The 21,591-nt window shown below is 37.8% G+C and overlaps 1 protein-coding gene across 2 annotated transcripts in view; it reads right to left on the bottom strand.

Moving 5' to 3' along the window:
- The window catches only part of ADCY2 (adenylate cyclase 2), a 213,148-nt gene that overhangs the window by 104,710 nt on the left and 86,847 nt on the right, over positions 1–21,591 (bottom strand). For both annotated transcript variants that reach the window (XR_002435543.1, XM_021388084.1), the window contains exon 4: positions 9,051–9,200. Coding sequence is in view for 1 of the 2 variants with exons in the window: in XM_021388084.1 (XP_021243759.1) it covers positions 9,051–9,200 (150 nt within the window). In the remaining variant the exon portion in view is untranslated. The remainder of the gene's footprint in view (positions 1–9,050; positions 9,201–21,591) is intronic.

The following is a 21,591-nucleotide window of genomic DNA, read 5'->3' on the forward strand; positions in this document are numbered from 1 at the left end:
CAGGTCAACAAAATCATTGTGCAGTTACTCTAGGTACAATATCCTGTAATCCCTGCTTTTAGAAAAGAATGTTTTAATGTAGAGAGCTGAAAATGACCTATCAAGGAACGGACAGAGAAAGGGATCCAGTTGGACTTAAATAATTTATAGGTAGAAATAAAATGACAATTTAAAAAATTAGGCAATTAATTATGAGAATAATTAACAATTGAAAACTTTGATCTTGCTGCCAAAAGATATTCTCTTTTTAAGAACTACATTTTAGCTATTAATTTCAGTTCTCATGATGAGGCTGACAAAACCACAAGTGGCACAACAGAAAATTAGCATCTGCCTGCCAGCTGTGTATTAAATCAGAATTATCAGGATATCTACGAAAGTGTGGCAATTAGTACCTGCTTAAGCTACAAATTTCTCTTTAAAACAAAGCAAAGCAGCATGACTCACTGGTTCTTCCGAAGATGTTACACATTATAAATTACTGCAGATCAACACACGGAGAAGTAGCTGAAATCTCATCTATTTCCCTGCAAAATAGGGAATGACCTTTTCTCTATAAGAAGTCCAGAGGTAAGAACAAACATGACACACAGGAACTGCAATGTCTCAGTTAAGCAGTGCAGGAGACCCCTGAGCAAGATATTCGCTAAGCCATTCATTTCAAAATAATTTCAAAAAACAAATTATATGTGTCTTTGTATAGATTAAAAAGACAGCCAATGATGGTCCCTCTCCCTCTAAACAATGAAACATACATTCCCTTTGGTGAAAGGCACAGTTTATAACATTTTAAAACATCATAAGCCTTATTTCTACTCAAGGGATCTCTCACAGGACCTACAAATCATTTGGTAGAGCAAAAATCTGAAAATAGTGTAAGAAAAGTAGTCTTTTGTCAATAGTATTTCACTACAAATCTAGGTCATTTCTACAACCCCTGAAAAAACACTGAATGGGAAATATCCCGCAGGCAATAGATATCTGGAGTTACTCTGAAAACTGAAAAGGTGCAGGCAGAGGGCTAATCAACCACCCACCCCTCTCCAGGACTCCAGCTCAACAGGGATGGTGCTCCTAAGCAACTTCTGAAGTACTGAAGCAGAACAGGCAAAGAACTGAGTACCTCTTCTGCCTGGTCAGCAAGCATGTACACAGCTGCGTACCTTCTACCACTACCTTTGCTATTGGTTTGTGGGTTTTTTTTTTTTTAATCTACAAGTCATGGTCACGACGCAGAAGCAAAGCACAGTAACTAACTTAGATAAAACAAGCTTGGAGTGTCTTATTTGTCATTCTGTGCTGTAAAGACTGATCTTTTTGCCAGCAGCTGCTATGTTGGGTAGTCTACTGCTGAAGGGCCCTTCAAAAATCACAGCAGTACATTTTGCATTACTATGAAGGCATGAATTGTACCACAAATCACAAATAAAAAGGCAACTGCTGCCCACAAACTGGAAGTTTCCTGGTGACTTTACTGAAACGTTTGCAGTAGTAAAGAGGAGGGTGCAGGAATTATAATCCAATAGATATGAGAAGAAAAAAACAAAAAAGCATAGATGGGAAATAACGTACTTTTATGGTATATCCAAAGCAATGCAAAACAAATGCAACCACTTTAATGCATTCCAGGTGCGTCTCCACTTTTTTTTTGCCACAAACAACAGACACTTAAGTAATATTGCACTGATATACTTGTTACCAGAAGCAGAACATACTAATCTTTAGTACCTCCTCCTTTCCATTTTCCTAGTTAAATAATACAAATCATAATGAAACAACGCACACTGAGATATCTCCACTACAGTTGAAGTGAATGAACAGTATAGTCATTATTAAAGCAGAGTAAATGTCAAGGATACATTTACAGTGCATGTAACGATGCTATTAATAAGTTAGATTACTTAAAAAGTGGAAAAATTCTTTGAGGTAATCCAGCAGCTATTGCACAGTCACAGTGAATGACGGTTAAAGTTTCAGTTGTTCTACTACCAGTACTGGGAGAATCCTAATTATGCTCTATGACTTCTTTACAGGCACTTAAATGCACCTTCCGCCCCCCAAGATACTCAGAAATTAAATGTATGTTCTGGAAATTGGAAAGAACATTGTTCTACTGTAGTCACCACTTCTATAATAAACCAGTCCCTCAGAATACATTTAGAAAGCACAAGACTTTGCTGTTAAGAACTCAAAAACAGATTGTCTAGTCCCACTGCACTGCGCTTTGTGAATGTACCTCTAGTGAGAAAATAGTGAAGTGGTGGTGAACTGGGACTGAACCACAGTATCATTCTGAATACATCTTATTACCACAACTTGTCCAGCTCAGACCAAATTATTCAGAATTCTTATAAAAATCAGAACAAACAACTCTTTCAAAGAATGTTCCTGTTAAGAATGACAAGAGTATAGAAATCCTGATAGAAGCAGCAGCAGAATATCACATGCCAACCTCAGTGCAAAAAGCTAAACCTATTAAACAAAGAATTTGAGTGAAGATACTACAACCTCTGCATTTCTCTGCTGCTGAAATGTTGACATCTGAGTTCCAAAATAACTATCTCTGAACTACCAACAGCAGTAAAATAGAAGTAAAAGAATAACTGCCATTTCAAAATAATTAAGCAGTGGTGCTGCTATGCACTTGCTCATTTTTCTGAAAAACCTAATGAAGCAAAGGTATATGCGATGCAATTATTTTTGAATGAAATAATTAAAAATTCTTCGGCATCACGTTAAAGTTACAGAATTTAGAGGCATACAATGGAAACTTTTATATTAAGTTATTCTCCTTATTCCCATTTCTGCTAAATCAAGCTTCCAACGTTGCTGTACAACACTAATACTAGATTTCACATGATGTTTTACCTCTTTCACACATTATGAAGGTAATTATGTTTTAGTGCAGTGTCCATTAAATATGTCATAGGGGTCATAAATAGAAATAACAGTACTAAAGAGCTACTGAACAGTCAGAAGGGGAACTGAGAAGGAGAAAGCAGAATATTATCTTACTGCCTAAAGCAGGTTTATAAATTCTCATGAATTTTGTCAACAGTCCCTGCAGGACAGATAGACAGCCCCGCTGAGAACATGTGGGGAGGGCAGCTGCAGCTCCAGGACTGGGACATGAGGAGGAGGAGGCAGCAAGCTGGAGTATAGAAACTGAGGAAAAAAGCAAAGTCCTAACTGGAACAAAAAATTCAGTGGGAAGGGGATTCAAGCCACCAGTATGGACCTCATCCTGATGAAGGACTTGAGACATAGACAACATGTTTTAGCACCCTTGCTTCCTTCTCAGGTGACACCTGGTATCACTCACACTGGGACCCTAAGGGACATATCAAGTGTGACGCTTGAAATCTTGCTTATGGGCAAATACGAAATAAGTCTATGTGTGTACCTATCAATTCAAACTCAGTACAAGGCATGTGGCCTGACACTAGCAACAGCAATACTTATATTGCTTATATATACAATATTGCTGGGTACTGCTTCCAGATGTGGAGTTGTCAGTACAGGAAAGACATAGACCTGTTGGAGCATGTCCAGAGAAGCGCCACAAAAACGATCCAAGTGATGGAACCCCTCTCTTACAAGGACAGGCTGAGAGAGCTGAGGCTGCTCAGCCTGGAGAAGAGAAGGTTCCGAGGTGACCTGATGGTGGCCTTTCAGTATCTAAAGGGGAGAACTACAGGAAAGAAGGGGAAGGCAGAAGGCTGCTGCTAGGTCCTCATCAAGTCTCCCCTTCTGTAGCTAAGCATTCCCAGCTCCTCAAGGTTCTCACTATCTGTCACAGTCTCCAGCTCCCTAGTTAATCCTGTGGCCCATCCATTAATACTGTATACTCTAGCCATCTTCCACATGGCCTGCCTCACAGGAATTGGCACTTCCTCATAACAGTCTTTAATTCTGGTAATGACATGTAGATTAATAGAAAGGACTAGCATCTCACCTGTGTGGATGTGTACAAACGGGCCCGGAGTAGAAAACATATTCTAAAATTTAGAAGACCAAAACTAATTTTTATTTTTCATTTTTCCTGCTTACTAACCTTGAAGATGCACAAAGAGGGGAAAACAAAAAAAGAAAAACAAAAAAGAAAACAAGGAAGGCATGAGAAGACATATTCTTTGTTCACAAAAATATTAATAGCTTACATTTTAAAATGCATTAATTGAACATTCAGGAATCCACATTTTCTATATTCGCCCCAAATAATGTATTTAAAACGCTTCTATTCTTTACTAACAGCCTCAAGTCTCAGAAATGTGTGAGGTTTCTCTGTTTTAGATTCATTTTAAAACAGTTTTGAAGTATTGCAGTGCTTGTAATGAATAGTATTGCTTCACCATGTTTCAGTGAAAAAATGCCATTCAATGTTTTAAAATCTCATTCATTTTCATCTGCTACTTGAACGTTGTTTCTAAAACCATCATTATGCTGCCTCCTTTGTAAAGATAGCATTTTAGGGAACACACTGAACACTAACACCTTACAAACATATCTCTGCTGTTGTTAAGAATTTCTTAGTCTATGTCTCATAATGCAAAGCACTAGAAGATAGAGAGAAGAGCAATTATGTTAACTACTTGTCAGAGTTAAGATCTTGCACTCAGTGCTAGTGAGTCATTACCCCTACAAACTGTCAGCCAGGCTGCATCAGTGAGACACATAATGTTATGAGAGGCTATTTTAAATACATATCTTGAAATAAGGTTGTAAATCTACAGAGGTCAGAATAGTTTCACAATTCTCTTTTATATACATTGAAAAAGTTAGAAAAGCTGAATGAGAAACACCAAAGTAGGTGTTCAAAATAATGTCTTTTGCCACAGGAGTTAAATACTGAAACTCACAACACCAACAGAACTAAAACCCACAGGAAATCCTACAAAAACCTCATTTCATAAAAAGGCATGGCTCACAATACACAAACATCTAAACACATACACTTGTAAGAAAACACACGTTATAGAGGGCAAACCCAACCCAAGCGTAAGTAATACACCTATGCAATAGATCATATAAAACTGTGAAGGCATTGAGGGCACTGATTATCAGCTCTGACCAGTGTCACCTGGGCCTCCAGCCACCACCTCTACCCACTGGCCCATGAGACCCATTTTCGCTCACCCATGGGTCTTCAGCCCCTGCCTGAGCCGTAGCGTAGGAGCTGGCTGTGGACCCTGGATTGGCTTTTCAGTTTCACCTTCAACCTGCCTAGCAATTATTGGACCTGACCCTAATTTGTGGATCAGCTTGCTTGGCCTGTGACATGCCACACCACCACAAACTTGCCTGATATTCTGGACTTTTGCTCAACACTGGCTGCCAGCACCGGGTGTGCCCAGCTTGTACTGTGGGTGAAGCCCTGGCTGGTGAGGCCTCTGCCCTGCTGAAAGACATTATCACCCATGGTTTCCCATCCATTTAGGTGCAGCTGTGCCTTAGCAGGAAAAACAGAGCAGGAGGGGAACAATATTTTTAACTTATATCTGAATATATATATGCACACTGCGTTTTCACCAGGTACCACTGTGCATTTGTCTCTCTTGAAAACATTGAATTCTATGTTTCTCTTGAGCTCTTTGGTGTAACTGTCAAATGGTATCCTGATATACTTACCTATACATACAATCAGGTTATTCAAAGACAAAGAAAACAACATTGAAAAACAACAGCTACAGACTAGATCTGTATGGTCCTATTCTCAAACAAAATAAGAGGAAATTCATGGAATAATTTGGAATAAATTGTTTGTCTTTTGAAAGTGATTACAAAAGGCATGATGTCAGGGAGTGCAAATTTGATCTGGAACCCTAAGCATTTAGAAGCACATCCTACACTTGTGTGAAAGCAGCCAGGGGTGCTTCTCACTGAAGTAAATTAATGTTGCGTGTGCACATAAAAGAGATGTAGAATTAAGGGCCAGGCTACAACTTCGCATAAGCTAATAAAGGCTCTGATCAAACTCAATGTTTTTTAATATGCACCTGCTCCTACTATTTCAGTGCACCTCACTCAATTCTCTGAAAACAGTCAGCGATATCATTGACTTGCTACCGAATACTAACAGTGGGGATGATCTTCTCTATATTCTTCTTGATAAAAACAATATTAAAACACAGACTAAAGTACATCCACTACATCTGCACTAACATTTGCAAACACATAAGTAAATCACCCTGGAGAAGAGACTCCTTCTCAAATGAACCCTCATTTATCTCTCTACATTTAAATAACTGGCATTTGTAAGTGTAATGGCAAGGATCTCATAACAAGATGGAAAGTGCAGCAATGACAGCAGATCAACAAGGTACCAGGCTGCAGCAAGTGAGGACTTGCTGACGCGCAACAGCCATAGGCACAGAAATAAAAGAAGAAAGCTACTTACTTTCAGAAAGCCTCAGGTATGTAGGGATCCCCAGGGAGAGACCCTTACCACCACTGCCAACCCTTAAATGAGGTCTGGGAAGGGATGGATCCTGGTTCCACCCCCTCTGGTCACTCAGACACGTTGTATGCACCTGAGCTCCCCTGGGTTGGCCCTGCCTTCCCACCAGGTGCTCAATCACTGGTTCAGACCCTGACTTAGCATTTCTGCTACAGATCTACATTCCCTTGTTGTTTTTTCTAATAGAAAAACAGTGACATAGGTTAAAATACATATTATGGGGTTGAGGGGATAAAGGCTAAAGAAATCTATGTAAGAAGATTGGATGATCTTGTTGTTCATTAGAGGTAAAAAAAAAAATCATTAACGTTTATTGAATACTTCATTTATTCCAGTTTAATGAGTCATTGACCTGTTATTAATAATGATAATACCCAAATCCAGACCTGCAATAGACACTTAAGAAATGTGAAGATGCCTTAATTAATTCAGTATGTTTATCAATGAAAAATGGTTCCTTCTACTTTCCATCTTGCTGGACTCTAACATGAAAGAGAAACACAACTTCTAGAAAGAACAAAGAGGAAGCATCCAGCATAGAATTCCAGATATTCTTCCTTCTCTCTGTTGACAGATTCTCAACCATTTTTACAAGATCTTCAGAAATTCCAGGAAGCCAAACGTCCTCACTGATGACTCTTCATAAAAGTTAGCAGCATCAAGTAAAATACATATTTAAACAAATCACCAGCTAGCACATCTACCCTATCAGTACTGACTTCTACAAGCTCCATCCTTAGCCTTTTGAGAGCACCAATTGATAGTGTGTCCAGTAACACTCCATCCTGATTCCTACAGATATGCCAATGCATTTGCTGGACTTCCAGGAAAAAACAATCAATAATGGAAGCCTAAATCTTTACAACTGTGCTCAGGAAGCTCAGAGCTCAGGTCTCTCCTGAACAAGAGACTTTGATGCCTGCTATGAATTGTACTGTTTGATTATGGCAGCTGAGCCAGGGCACAGAGGACAGCATTAACCTTCCTCTACTAAGTCACAATGAGTCTAGGAGCCATTACATCATCCTCATGTTTCTGGAGATTCTCCCATCAGAGTGGTACTGCTCCCAGACGCAGGGCATTAGCTGCCCTGCACTCTGCTTACAAGCAGTCTCACTGGAACTCATTTGAAGATACTCTGACCTCAACAGATGGCAAAATGTGCATTGCATAGTATCAGTTCATAGAATCATAGAATGGCCTGGGTTGAAAAGGACCTCAAAGATCGTCTAGTTTCAACCCTCCTACTGAGTGCAGGGTCACCAACCACTAGACCAGGCTGCCCAGAGCCACGTCCAGTCTGGCCTTGAACACCTCCAGGGACAGGACATCCACAACCTCCTTGGGCAACCTGTTCCAGCGTGTCACCACCCTCTGAGTGAAAAACTTCCTCCTAATATCCAACCTAAATCTCCCCTGTCTCAGTTTAAAACCATTCCCCCTTGTCCTATTGCTATCCACCCTCGTAAACAATCGTTTCCCCAAAAAATTATTACAATTAAATGAGTTATTTAGCCTAGTGTTTCACTGTACACATCCCATGGAGGCAGAGGCAGAATATTATACGGTTATGAAACTTCTGGTGCAGTGGTACCTTATACAGATTTTGCATCTGATCAGTGCTTTCCTTTACTGTAAAACGTTCTCCTAAAGACTGCCTTTAATGTCTTGCAGCATCTTCAGCCAGCATATGACCCAAATGCACAGCAGAATAAGGCTAGTCCTCTGAACATGTAACATCTGTTGAAGTCACTGTACAGACAATTCATTCACTTTTTCTGCCTTACAAAGTGTTCATTACGGATCTTAAATGTTCATTTAAAATGGCTGCGGATATTTATGAGACAGACGTGACAGTTAAGGACAGTTTGTTGGTAAGGGCTTTCTTTCCTGACCCTAAACAGCTGATAGAAGTTCTAGTCTGGTGACCTTGAGAGCAAAATATACCCATCTTCTTTACTACTTGATGAGCTAATTTGTATTTCAAATTTTCTTAAATGAAGCACCTATCTGTCAGGATGATAAGCACAGTAAAGAACTTGCAAAGAGATAAAGAACTATATAAAGCAATCAGAGAAGCCTTTTATTCAGCTGCTACAGTAAATGACAGATAGTCTCATTATGCAATTCCCCTAGCTCTTCTTAACACACCTGACCCCTGGAACTGTATCACATGATTCATCAGTATTGTAGTCTCAAAAACAGTGCAGTAATATCTTCTGGCAATGATTTTACCATGCTGGTCTTGGGCATGAAGAACTAATGATTCCCAAAGCATAAATACGTACATAACGCAGCTCATCCAATGAAGACAACAAAAAAGACATAAAAAACAGAATCCATATAAGATTTTCAACATCCCTTATACAAAATATTTTCATAAAACAAATAGAAGAAAAGATGTATTTGACAACATAAATAATTATAATGCCTTCTTAGATGCAAACTGCACAAAACCCTGTTCAAAAGATTTTGTGTATTTGATGAAGTAACTTTCAGTAAGCATTCCTCCATTGGCAAGCCAGATCATAGAGCACTGAACAGGAAATGGCACAAAAACAGCAAAACAGATCAAACATGGGTGTGACCTTACCTGCTGCCGCTTCTCAAATTCTAACTTGATCCGGGATTTGATGCAGTTGCATGTGTCCTGATATGTCTGTTGCAGTGCCAACTCCATGAGGTGCTTGTGGTATGCTCCAGCCAAGTTTCCACAGATGAAAATGATTACATTTGCCAGTATCTAGAGAGGTTAAAAAAAGAAAAAAAGAAAAGAAAAAAAAAAACGAGCTCTCAGGGAACTTATTCAAATAAATTAGCAGAATACAGTCCTAACCTGAAGTGAAAGATTGCTGCAGTTATGTATTTTGCTTTTGTTTTATTCCTAGCAAGGGTTCACCTTTTAAAAAGCCTTCACATTCAATGGCAAAGCAATTATACCATTTTCATTTAGTATGAAATAAGAATATAATGAATGTTTGCCTATTCTGTGAGGTATACATTTAACAAAAAAGAAATTCAGTTCATGTTCTACATCCACTGCTGAACACCAACTAGGTGGGATGTACTGCTGTAAAGTGACAGCTATGGCTCCTAGAAACAACCCCGCAGCCATGTGACTGCCATGCTCTTTTGGCAAGACACTGTCATTTGCAGTGCTAGGATTAAGGAGTAAAACTACAACATCAACAACTTGACCTCCATTTTATCTCAGCCTGAACCACTATAAACATTATCTATAAACATCAACCTTGCTGAGGATTTACATAGTGAGACATGATATCCTTCTTCCGGAATATACTTTTAGCTACTGCATTTGCCTCAAACACAAAACTAAATTTACAAAGTTTACACTTAAACTTACAGCATCAGATGCTCAGTGTGCGCAACAACACATGAATACAAGAAATAAGTTTTCTTTAAAGTGAGATAAAAGTAGTTTAAATGAAACTCTTCTTTTGAATTGGATGACAAAGAGATGACAGTGTACAGAAGAAAATCTGAACTCAAAACTGTTTTATGTTTGGTATCAATAATGTCACGGTACTCTCAACAGATGTGGATTCGTCAACAAAAATTTACAAGAGAGATTACAGTGCGTGCAAACTGGCAGTCACAGCTGAGTTTTGAAATAAAATTATTAAATGAGAACAAATGCCTGAAAATAAAGATTGCTGGGCATAGAATATTCTCAGGTAAGCAGTGGGAAGGTTTTGCAACAAAATGTAAAGAGATATTAACTAAAATTAACAGTGTGCTGTCATAAAGAAGCTCACAATTTGGTTGAGGTAGGAAGGAACCTCTGGGTCCATCTGGTCCCACTCCTGCTCAACCAGGGTGCTCAGGTTCCATGCCCAAGCAGGTTTTGAATATCTCCACAGAAGGAGATGCCACAGCCTCTCTGGGCAGCCTATGCCAGTGCTCCATCACTCACGCAGTACAGTAGTTCAACCAGATTTTTTAGGCAGAATCTCCAGTGCTCCAGTTTGTGCACACTGCCTCTTGTGCCGTCACGGAGCACCATTGAAAAGAGCCTGCCTCTGTCCTCTTTGCACCTCCCCTTCAGGTATTCACACCCACTGATACAAACCCCTGATCCTCTGAACAGTCCCCAGCTCTCTCAACCTCTCAGAGGAGAGCTGCTTCAGTCCCTGTTTTTGGTATCTCTCTGTTGGGCTCTTTCCAGTATACCTAGGTCTCTCTCATTCTTGGGGGATCAGAACGAGACAGACTACCCTAGGTGAAGCTTAACAAATCTGTATGTACAGATCCGTGTTCAAAAGCTGCACGTGCACTTACTAAATGTACCATCCAGATTCATAAAGCTATAGACTATTCAATGCGAAACCTCAGGAATATAACCAACCAAAACTAAAAAAATACACTGAGATAGCTAGATGGAGGAGTAAATTACGAGTATCATCTTCGCAGCCGTAGAAAAACAGATTACAGTTTTATAACTGAACCAGATGAAGTGAGAAAATAGATGGAAACAAGTGAGTGACAAGCAAGGAAGCTAATTAACCAGGCTTTTCAGATTCTCAATGGGGTAATACAGCCCACATGAAGCTCTGTGCATGCATTCAGTATCTGAATTAAACTGTTCAAAGCCTCTTGCCATACATAGTGGAGATGTAACACGTAAATGTGTAAGTGAATATGTAATAGAAACTGTGCTGAGAACAACCTCAATTCTTGTGGCTAGGCGGAGTGCATTCAGAAACATATCACTAAGATATTAACACAGAAAACTCTTCCAAGAAACGGATGAAATGGTTTTTAGCTCAGAGCAACAGATATTTTGTCTGTGTTGCATGAGCATATATTTCTTTTCTGCCAGTAAGAGTTATTGAGTGAAACATAAAGTGGCAATAAAAGGTTTAATGGAAAATAAAAATACTTGCTGAGTACCTCCCTTCTCCTAAATCTTACTTTTTTTTCCCCCTGAGCAGCAGTCCAGTTTCAATATACAGGCTGGAGATGAGCTCCATCTGAGGTTTGCTGTAAAGTCTCACATGCATTCTCCTGGAAGACACAAGTTCAAATTTTTTTGGACCAAGGAAAACTTAACTAAGCTTGCTTCTTCCTAGTCAAGCATTCTAATCAGTATGCAATCATATGAAATATTCCTCCTGTTCCTGTCAGGCATCTGCTCTGAGAAGATTCCATGCTCTGAATCATTCCTGGACCAAAGCACTTAGAATGAACTCCTAAGTTAAAGTAGCTTGTCATTTCTCTGAGCTAGAACTCTTAACAATCCTTTTCTGTTCCTGTGTACCCCTCCTTACCTCCAGCAGATCTATGTTGAAAAAGAGAGGTGCTGTGGCTCTTCTGGTAAGAGACTCTGCATTTTGCTATGAGAGCTCTGATCAACTGTGCAGATAAAACTATAATCAAAAGCCTTTATAAAAGAATTAAAGGGCACCTGAATAGCCTTCACAACATGGTTAAGGCTCCTGTCAAGCAGAGCAAGACTGAGCAACAGAAAAGACTGTACACAGCAGCAGAAAAAGTACTGGATGACTTCTAACACATGAACCTAGTTCATCTTCTTTATAAACAGACTTTGTATGAAGGAAAACAAGAAACAAAACAACCTCCAGTAATATCCATGAACTCTAGAAAGCTCCCACTCCATTTTCTAGATGGAAATACTGAGTCACACAGCAGTCCTGCCATCTCCGAACAGTCAGTGGAGAGGCAAGTCCATCTCTTGGGCTACCTGGATCCCTTTAAATATATCTACTAACTGTATACACTGTGGCACTTCCTGCTTAATGCCTAAATACAATGCTTATAGAAATTGATCTAAATATGAATTAAAAAATCAAAGAAAAGACCAACAAAGTACCACCAAGGAGTGTCTTTACATACTCCAAGTACAAGCCTGCACCTCTAGACACTCAAGGGTGCCTGATCTACCATTCCTGATCTCTCTTCCTTCTTTGATATACAATGAACTATACACACTTACAGGCAGTAGGGCACTTTCTGAATTGTATTTTTAGATTCCAGTAGATGTGTTTTTCAGTATCAGTGAATATAAAACGGTCTGATGTCTAGTGCTTAACTAACAAAACAGATGATATTTAAAAGCAAATGAAGACAAAGTAAAGTAGCTATGACTAATTTCTCGAGTTGTAAAGTTAACTGAGTTGTTTACAAAATGTAGTCTGTTATATAGATTACACTGTAAAAGTACAATTTCCTATTTCAACTGATGAAAGCTGCCTACAAATGCATGCGTATACAAGGAATTACTATGCCATATAAAGATTAAAGATTTAAATGGAAGCTGAGGGATGGACAAGAAAAGGTATAATTGAAAACGTCTGCATGGAAATTAATGGGAGAAAAAGAATTATTGTACCACTGCCAAGGGGCAACTTCTCTGGTTCTGCAAAAACAAATCGTCTCTCTCCCCATGGGATTTTTCTTTTGATGGACTGTGTGACAAAACAAGTTAGGAAACAAGTCTCTGCTTGCTTGGTTTATTTAAGGGTTTAGATTCAGGCAAAATTCAGCTAGAAAGTATACTCTTAACAGTTAAAAGAAACTGAAAAGCAGCATTTAAAAAGGATATGCTTAGCCACAGAGTAAATTCTTAATTTGAATAGCCACCACATACAATGCCAAATACCATTATTTTAGTATATGGATCAGATGGTTCTCCATCTATTGCACACAATACTCTGGCTCAGGGAGATCTGGGAAGTAAAAATCAATTCTTCAATGACAGTGACATGTTATTTAATACTCTGAGGTATTTAAATCCTCAAATGGAAAACAAACACAACAACTAAGATTTACTCAAAACTGGAGAATCAAAAAAAAAAATCATTACTTTTTATTCCAGACATCAGCAAAATTCTCTATATTTTTCAACTGCTACCCAAAAAAACAGTAAAAGGCCCCTTTGTGGATGGGAACCAAGACCTTTTACAAGATAGGAAGTTACAAACTTGTGATTACATGGTACTAATTTGTTTGTATAATGTGCTTGTTAGCTATTGCAATCAGAGCATTATGGGCATCAGCAGGCTATTCCTTTTCTGTAATATTCTTTCCTGTAATATTTATTTGATGTGTTTTTCTTTTTATCATTATTACAGAACTGAAGTTTCTCGTTGCTCCAGGCTGTTTTGTGGAATGACTAGATTTATTTTGTTCAGTTCTGCACATATAGAGAGCTTATCTATATGCCAGTGTGTATGAAAACAGATCATAAACTGTAAATTCCCAAATCAAAACAAGCAAACAGAAAAAAAATACACAAAAAGTAAGAATCAGAGTTATGGTCCCTTTAGAACACTTCTCTGTAATGCACAATCAATATAATTGACTGATTAATGACCTCATACTTTCAAAATATTAAAATATTTTTTGCCAGAAGGAAACTCTTTTTCTTCACTCAGAAGGAGAAAGCCAACCACTGCAGTCCCCTTTCTGCCTCAGGGAAGAAAGTTATTTTGTGTTTCCATGTGCCTCATGGCTTATTTTATTTTTTTATGACTGAAACTGCTTGAACACATTTGAACATGTGATTGATTGGAGAAAAAAAAAAAGAAATATGCAAACCTACTCAGATGTATACTTAGGTAAAACTAAAAATTTTGGAACCAGAATCAATAAACAATTTTTTTTTCATCCAGAATAAAATCTTAAGTGTTATCCCAGAAAGACAGTCCCATGTCTGACTTTTGAAACAGCCTCAGTCTTCTCCATGAAATTAATCTCCTTCACTCCTTCAAAAAAGACTGAAAACTGTCATACGTTAATCTGTCCTTACAGGACCAGCTGCCAAGTTAAACACGTAACAGAAGATTTCTCCTCCCTTTCCCACAGCAGTAGTATTATCATAATCGCTCTCCTGTACTATCTACCAGCCTTTATGAAATTTCTTCATTAAAAAAATCTCTGAAAACCTTTTCCTTTCTGGTCAGTCTTGCAGAAATGATTCAATAGTTTCAAAAGCTATCACAAGGGTAGACTAACAAGAAAATGAACTAATAATCACTTAAGCCTCATCTCTATAACAAATGGTGCTAAAAATAATGTATTCAATTAGACAACATGCTCATTACAACTCCTTTCCTGCAACCCCAATCAGCTAACATTCACTTTGGTCTCTCCTTTAGATTTCCTTGCTTAATGCTGCTTTTTGTATCCCACAATTTGTAGGAGGCATTTTTCAGTTTAGAGTAACTCCACCAGAATTAACCTAAAGGGAGCTGGCTATCTTTAATCTTTTCCCCTCAGATTTTCTATGTTTTGCAAGGCTTCTTCCATGTTCTTTTAGTTTGGAGTACCCTAATTTCCAGAGGTTTTGTTCACCTTTCTTTTTTTTTTAGATGCACATAGGCAGAATTCTGCTATTCTGACAGCCATTTCTGGTTCTAAAATAGAAAATGATGGAAGTCAGTATGAGGCAACTGACAATTCAGTAGAACTGCAGAAGTATAAAATAGTATTTTATATGATCTCTAACTAAATGAAATTATGATTCATATAAGACTAGTGTTTTAGGCAATTTTTTTCCTCTCTCACTATTCATAATGAACCGGATGAGATTTTTATAGGATATAGTCCTCAAGTACTTGTTGTGCTTGTGTTATGACTAAGCCAAACCTTTGTCAACTTCATTTTTCTTTATTTGAAGCCTGTGCTAGGAAACAGTGGGATTTGCCTATGTACTTTAGGAAGAACAATATGCAAAAGAATATATGTACAGATGTGTAGGTAAAACTGGGGAAAGAGATGAGCTACAGAAGTGGATTAAACTAATTCCAGAGAAGCTGCTAATGACAACACCCTTATACAAGTTTACAGTGTTTTTTAAGACACCAGTTACGTTTTAAACTCCAATCAGCATTTAGCTTAATTCTTAAATGGAAGGCATTTAGCAGTACAATTTACTCTCCTGAATCATTAAATGGTTTAGGTTGGAAGTGACCTTGAAACCCATCTAACTCCAACCTCTTGCTGAGGGCAGGGCTGCCTCCCACCAGCTCAGGCTGCCCAGGGCCCTATCCAACCTGGCCTTGAGCACCTCCAGAGATGGGGCACCACAGCTTCTATGGGCGGCCTGTGCCACTGCCTTACCACCCCTTAAGCTCAAGGAGGGAAGGTTTAGATTGGATGTCAGGGGGAAGTTCTTCACAGAGAGAGTGATGAGGTGCTGGAACAGGCTGCCCAGAGAGCCTGTGGATGCTCCGTCCCTGGAGGTGTTTGTGATCAGGTTGGATGGGGCCCTGGCAACCTGGTCTAACATCAGATCTCAAGGTTGGTGGCCCTGTCTGTGGCAGGGGGGTTGGAACTTGATGATCCTTGAGGTCCCTTCGAACCCAAGCCATTCTATGATTCTGTGATTCATCATTAAGAATTTCTTCCTTATACCTAATCTAGATCTACTCTCTTTTAATTTAAAACCATTATCTCTTGTCCTACCACTACACACCCTGGTAGAAGTCTTCCCCCATCTTTTTTGCAGATTTCCTTTAAGTACTGAATGGTTGCAATAATTTCTCCTCAGAGTTTTCTTCAGTATAAACAACCCAAGCTTTCCCAGTCTCTTCTACAAAGAGAGGTGCTCCAGCCCTCTGATCATTTTTGTGGCCCTCCTCTGGTCCATGTTTTTTTTTTTGTTCTGGGGTCCCCGGAGCTAGATGCAGTACTCCATGAAACCTTAAAGCTCAGTTTTCTGGTGTCAGGGAAGCAGTATCAAGAGTCAGCAACTTGGGACAAAGAAAGTACTTAATTTGGTTTATATTCAATATTTACTAATTTCAATATTTAATAGTTGATTTATATTATAAAGTAGACACTAAAAGGTCTTCATGCTGCTGCTTCCAATTCATTCTGTTTGTATTTATCTTTGCACAAAAGATGCCATTTTCTCTACGTCATGTCTCAAAACTGCAGAGATGTCATTAGGTCAGACTTTCAAAGTCTTTGTATGAAGTACATTGGATATAATGAACTGAAGTATTTTCTAAATTACATGGTGGGATATATTCTGACTAACATCTGAAAGATCAACATAGTACAGCAGTATTAATGACAACCCCCACAGAGCATCATGTGGTTACACATTACAGATGCCTAAAATACTACGCAACATTATAAAGAACAGGCTGCTACTCTTAAAATAGCTGGGAGCAATCATTAAATAAATGCAGGTATTGCCCAGCAAAGAAACACGTTCCATGCTTCCACACTTATTTGATTCTTTAAATCTAAGAACCTACCATTCATCCCTATCTTTTGTTTCATAACTATTAAAAGAAGTATTTATCCAAGCATTGATCTTTCCTCCTGGCTGTTCAGTTGCCTGAAAATACTTGGGCAAAGGATTTTCAAATGTCTTTTGGAAATTCAAGCAGAGCTATCAATTAAATCAACCTCATCCACATTTGTTGATGCCTTCAAACAACCTCAAATCTTCTTTAAGTGAAGATCTCCCTTCTTTCAAAATATAAATAATACACTTTTATCTAAATGCTCTTCAAACTCTTTTCTCATCTGTAAATTTGGATACAAAAGCATTCTGCAACACCTTTTAAAATATTTTTGTATGGATTGAATGTTTTCATTTTGGCTGATTAACTTCAGCGGGGTAAATAGGTTCTAAAATTACTGATAATGCAAGTCTGATCACATAGTAATGAGCAGAATGACTTTCACTAGCAGTAAAAATTGCCACAACAGGTGAAATGCCCTGTAAGCATTTTGTAGTTAAGCTACTGAGTATCCAACAAAAATGTTATTTTAATTGTAATTCAATCTTAAATAGCTTATATATAGTTTATATAAGAATTGAAGAAAAAAATATTCAGATTTCCATATCATTTTTCAAAAGATTATCAAATGCCTTCATTGCTCGTATTTTAATTTCTTCCGTCTTGAGATCAGAAGTACTATCTAGATGTTTTGCTTTAGAGATGAATTTGCAAATTCTTTGTACTATATAAAAAGTAGGTTTTATATTATGAATGCATGTTGTGAAAAATGAAATGACAGTGAACAAAGCAAAGTCTTCCCTTCCAAAGAATGTATTTTAGAAATGAAATGGCTTTAATATTGTGAACATGAAGACAAAGTGCACTGAACAGGTGACAATGTCATTTCCAGGTAACCTTGTATATGATTACCTGCATCACTGTCTTACTAGCAGGTTTTGCATTTAATGCATTAATTACAGATTCATTTACAGTTTTTATACTACTTTTCTAAGCATTTTAGAAAAGACAAGCCGTGTAACTATCATAGAAATTCATCACGACGCTTTGCAAAAACTGACAGGCCTTCCTACATACAAAGAAAAGTTACCAGCAGTAAAAAAGAAAGATTACAATTTCCAGATGATTACAGTCATACTGTTGTTATATTTATTAATTTACAATTTTGTTCTAAATTTGACTGGAATAGTACTGGAACGCTATTGATAAAGTAGAAAGAAGCACATGAAAATGCAATCTATTTCTGTGAATTCAAATAGCAATGAAATCGTTCTCTGCAGCTCCCTGAGGAGGGGAAGCAGAGGGAAGGCAGGGCTCTGCTTCTGGGAACCAATGGCAGGATGGAAATAGTACAAAGCTGTGCCTGGGGAGGGTCAGGCTGGGCATTTGGGAAAATTTCTGTACTCTGAGGGTGGTCAAACACTGGGACAGGCTTCCTAGAGAGGTGGCTGATGCCCCATGACTGTCAGTGCTCAAGAGACAATTGAACAATGCCCTCAGTAATATGCTTTAATTTTTGGTCAGCCCTGAAGAGATGCAGCAGATGAACCTGAAGGAGGTCCTTTCCAGCTGAACTATTCTTTCAGTTACTTCCATGTAAATTTGTAACTTCAGCCATATTTGCAAACAATAGAGATAATGTTTCTATATAGCTATACTTAGACATTATAAATGCTACAGTTAGTTTCTAAAAACAAGTTTGGAAAAAAAAGCCTAGTTACTTAAACATACTTAATGAAAGAACAGTTAATACTACTGTGAATAAACCTCAAAATTCTAAGAAGCAAAAAACATAAAGTACTCATTTATGAATGATGGTTGTTTCACCTTAATCAAAACATCCTGATTAAAAAGCATCACTTTATCAGTTTGGTACAAGCCTAGACAAAATATCATTTTAGCAAACAGTAAGCTGCTTTGCTACATATGAAAAGACAGAAACTACAAGTTAGTTGCACATCAGCAACTAATGAGCCCAACTGATAACTGGGAGACACTGTTATGATACACTGCATTACTTATCCTCTATACCCTTGACATCCTCTGTATGCTTAATAGCTGAACACAAAGCTGCAAGACCAAAACTCAGAGGTTAAAGCCTTATAAAACCTCTTTCTGAGATCGAGGACACAAAAATAAACAGTAAAAGAGTAATCATTTATCACACCCAGCATTAACGATAATCCTTCTTGAGGTGCATCACTTGCTCCAGTGCAAGCAATTCTCAATCCTATTACCACTCCTCATAGTTCTCCTCTCATGTGTCCTTTGCGATGTCTCAGAGAACATGTTGGGATATATGATGTCCTGTCTGGGAGGTAGTTATGGCTGTATCTCAGTCACTTACTTCTGTTTTGAGGTAAGATAGTGAGAGGCATAAAAAACACTCTTTTACATACAAAACTACTCTACGTAGTTGGCAGCAGTGAACCAGTTAGGCCACCGTGGAAACAGACAGCAAGAGCACACCTTGAATATGACACACAATGGTGGTACACTCCTCTCAAAAGGGGTAGATAAAAAAAAAAAACGATGTACAGAGAAGAGCCACAAGGAATGCTTTTCAGCTTGGAAAAAGGACACTGTTTTGGGAAATTTTCGAAGACTGACACACTCCTGGATAGAGAACAGAAAGTACAGGGATTACTGTGGCACTATTAAACAGTCAAAATATCTAGAAGACATTAGTAAAACAACTATACTCCTTGGCATGTGATTCTGAGGAAGTCGACATTTTTATTAACCCTAAGCCCCATGGGAAAACTTACGGGAGAATAATTGACCAAATTTTATAAAATACAAAGACACAACCTCTCACTTTGGAATTGCTAGGAGTTGGGCAAGTAGGTCTGAAAACTACTATACAAGCAATATCCTCACATTGTTGTGGCACTCTTGTGCCATTACTACAAAATTACTTTAGCCTTGTTTTCACTGCCTACCTAAAAACTCACAATCTTTCACTCTAATTTTTTTTTTCTGGAGATATTAAATCTGATTGCCATCTCCTTAAATGGAATTAAGCCACACGTGAAGTATATGTGCACCATGCAGTTATTTTTCCCCTGCAGGTGGCTTTGGTTTTATGTTATCTTCCCACTCTACAAAAATAACAATGCATTTGGGAAGTAAATCTGATTTAAAATTCCTTTTGTTTACACACAGCATCACAGCTGTATTGCTACTAAATGAGTTATCTTTATATTTTGTTCAGTGGGTAAAAGCAAGGGATGTCAGCTATGTTTAAGAGGGAGCTGGTAGCTACTAGCTGGATTCCAAGAATGGAACACTATTTGGTGCTTGTGATGGATATACAACTTTTACATATCAGAAGAGAGAAAGCAAATATTGCACTGTTCAGATACTAAAAATAAATAGTCAAAAAATAGTGTAAAGAATAGTGAGTTCTTTCATGCTTTTGAAATACTCTAAGTTTTACTAGCACTTCTTCAACATTCATAGCAATTGCTGTGAAAAATTGCTGTGTTCAACAAATGACTAAATGAATTGAGAAAAAAATGTGGGATTTTTTTAAATGCTAAAATACACAATGAAGAATCATACAAAGAATTCAGTATGAATTAAACTAATAAGAAATAAAAACAGTGTTTGAACAGTTCTCTAGTACATTTAATGAATACATTTAAAAGCAAATTAAAATAGATTCTAAATGCATCTCAAAAAGGATCTAGCTGGCTTAATGAATTTTTCTTCAGCACTCTATTTTTCCACAATTGCTGAGTATACTTTGCCTGCTATTTTACATTGCAGGCAGTATTAAACTGTTATTTAAATGATCCTCTACCAATCCTCCTATATTAATTTAATATTCAATCCAGAGCTCATCATAAGTAACATGCTTATTGTCGGCTTGAAAATGCTTTGGATAAATCCAAACAACTACCAGTAGGGAATTGAAATAAAAATATACTTTTTTACCAAAAAAATCACCTCACTATTGAACATATTATCATTTCACACCATTAAAAATCAACTAAATATAAACCACAGCAGAGAAGGTTCATTAAAAATTGCTATTATGGATGTAAGAAAAAAAAAATTAGTCTCCAACAACAGCTAAGGACTAGTATCAGATAGATAATTAAGGACTGAAGTACAAATGGAATACAAAAATCTGTGCAACTACGGATATAGAAGTTTTTTAAAAGTTATAATTACAGAGAAATTACCTTTCAGCAGAAGAAAATGTAAGAAAAAGTACAGAAATGATTTTATTCGTAATAGTAGCTTCTGAATTACTCATACTCTGAAGAAATATTGAGTGAATGAACTACTTCAAAGATGTTGCCATAAGACCAGACAGTGTTCAGGTTGAAACATGACGCTGATCAAGGTGGTAATAGAACCAAAAAGACTGTCACAGACATTTTTAAGAAAATGCATTACAGTTACAGATAAACCTCTAAGATGAATCCGAGAGTCTAAATGTCTCCCGAAGTAGTAGTTCATTTAACATTATGAAATTATTTTTATGTTATTAACTTATGATAGCATGTTTTAATAGTTGGATATTTGAAATACCATACTTGAGTATCATAATCTGCCTCCCATCAACCAACCTCTTTTCCACAGGTCCTTTTTTTCCGCAATGAAATTCAATGGCAGGAAAAGCTGAAAAACATTAACCAACTTCACTGCTGCCAACTATCTTGTTTTTCATCATGTGTCAGGTATAGATGTACAATAGAGTAGCTAGGGACTGTGGTATCCAAAAAGGACCATACTCTCCCCCCTCTGCTGCAGCAGAGGAACGACTCCTCACTTTCTCCACATGTGATCTCCAGGCAATCTGCCTAGATTCTACAGCAGAGTGGATCTCCAGGCACGGAGAAATTACAGGCTATACAAAACACTAATACATGAACTGTAGAGAAA

The sequence above is a fragment of the Numida meleagris genome, chromosome 2 (assembly GCF_002078875.1).
Source record: "Numida meleagris isolate 19003 breed g44 Domestic line chromosome 2, NumMel1.0, whole genome shotgun sequence".
Lineage (NCBI taxonomy): Eukaryota > Metazoa > Chordata > Aves > Galliformes > Numididae > Numida > Numida meleagris.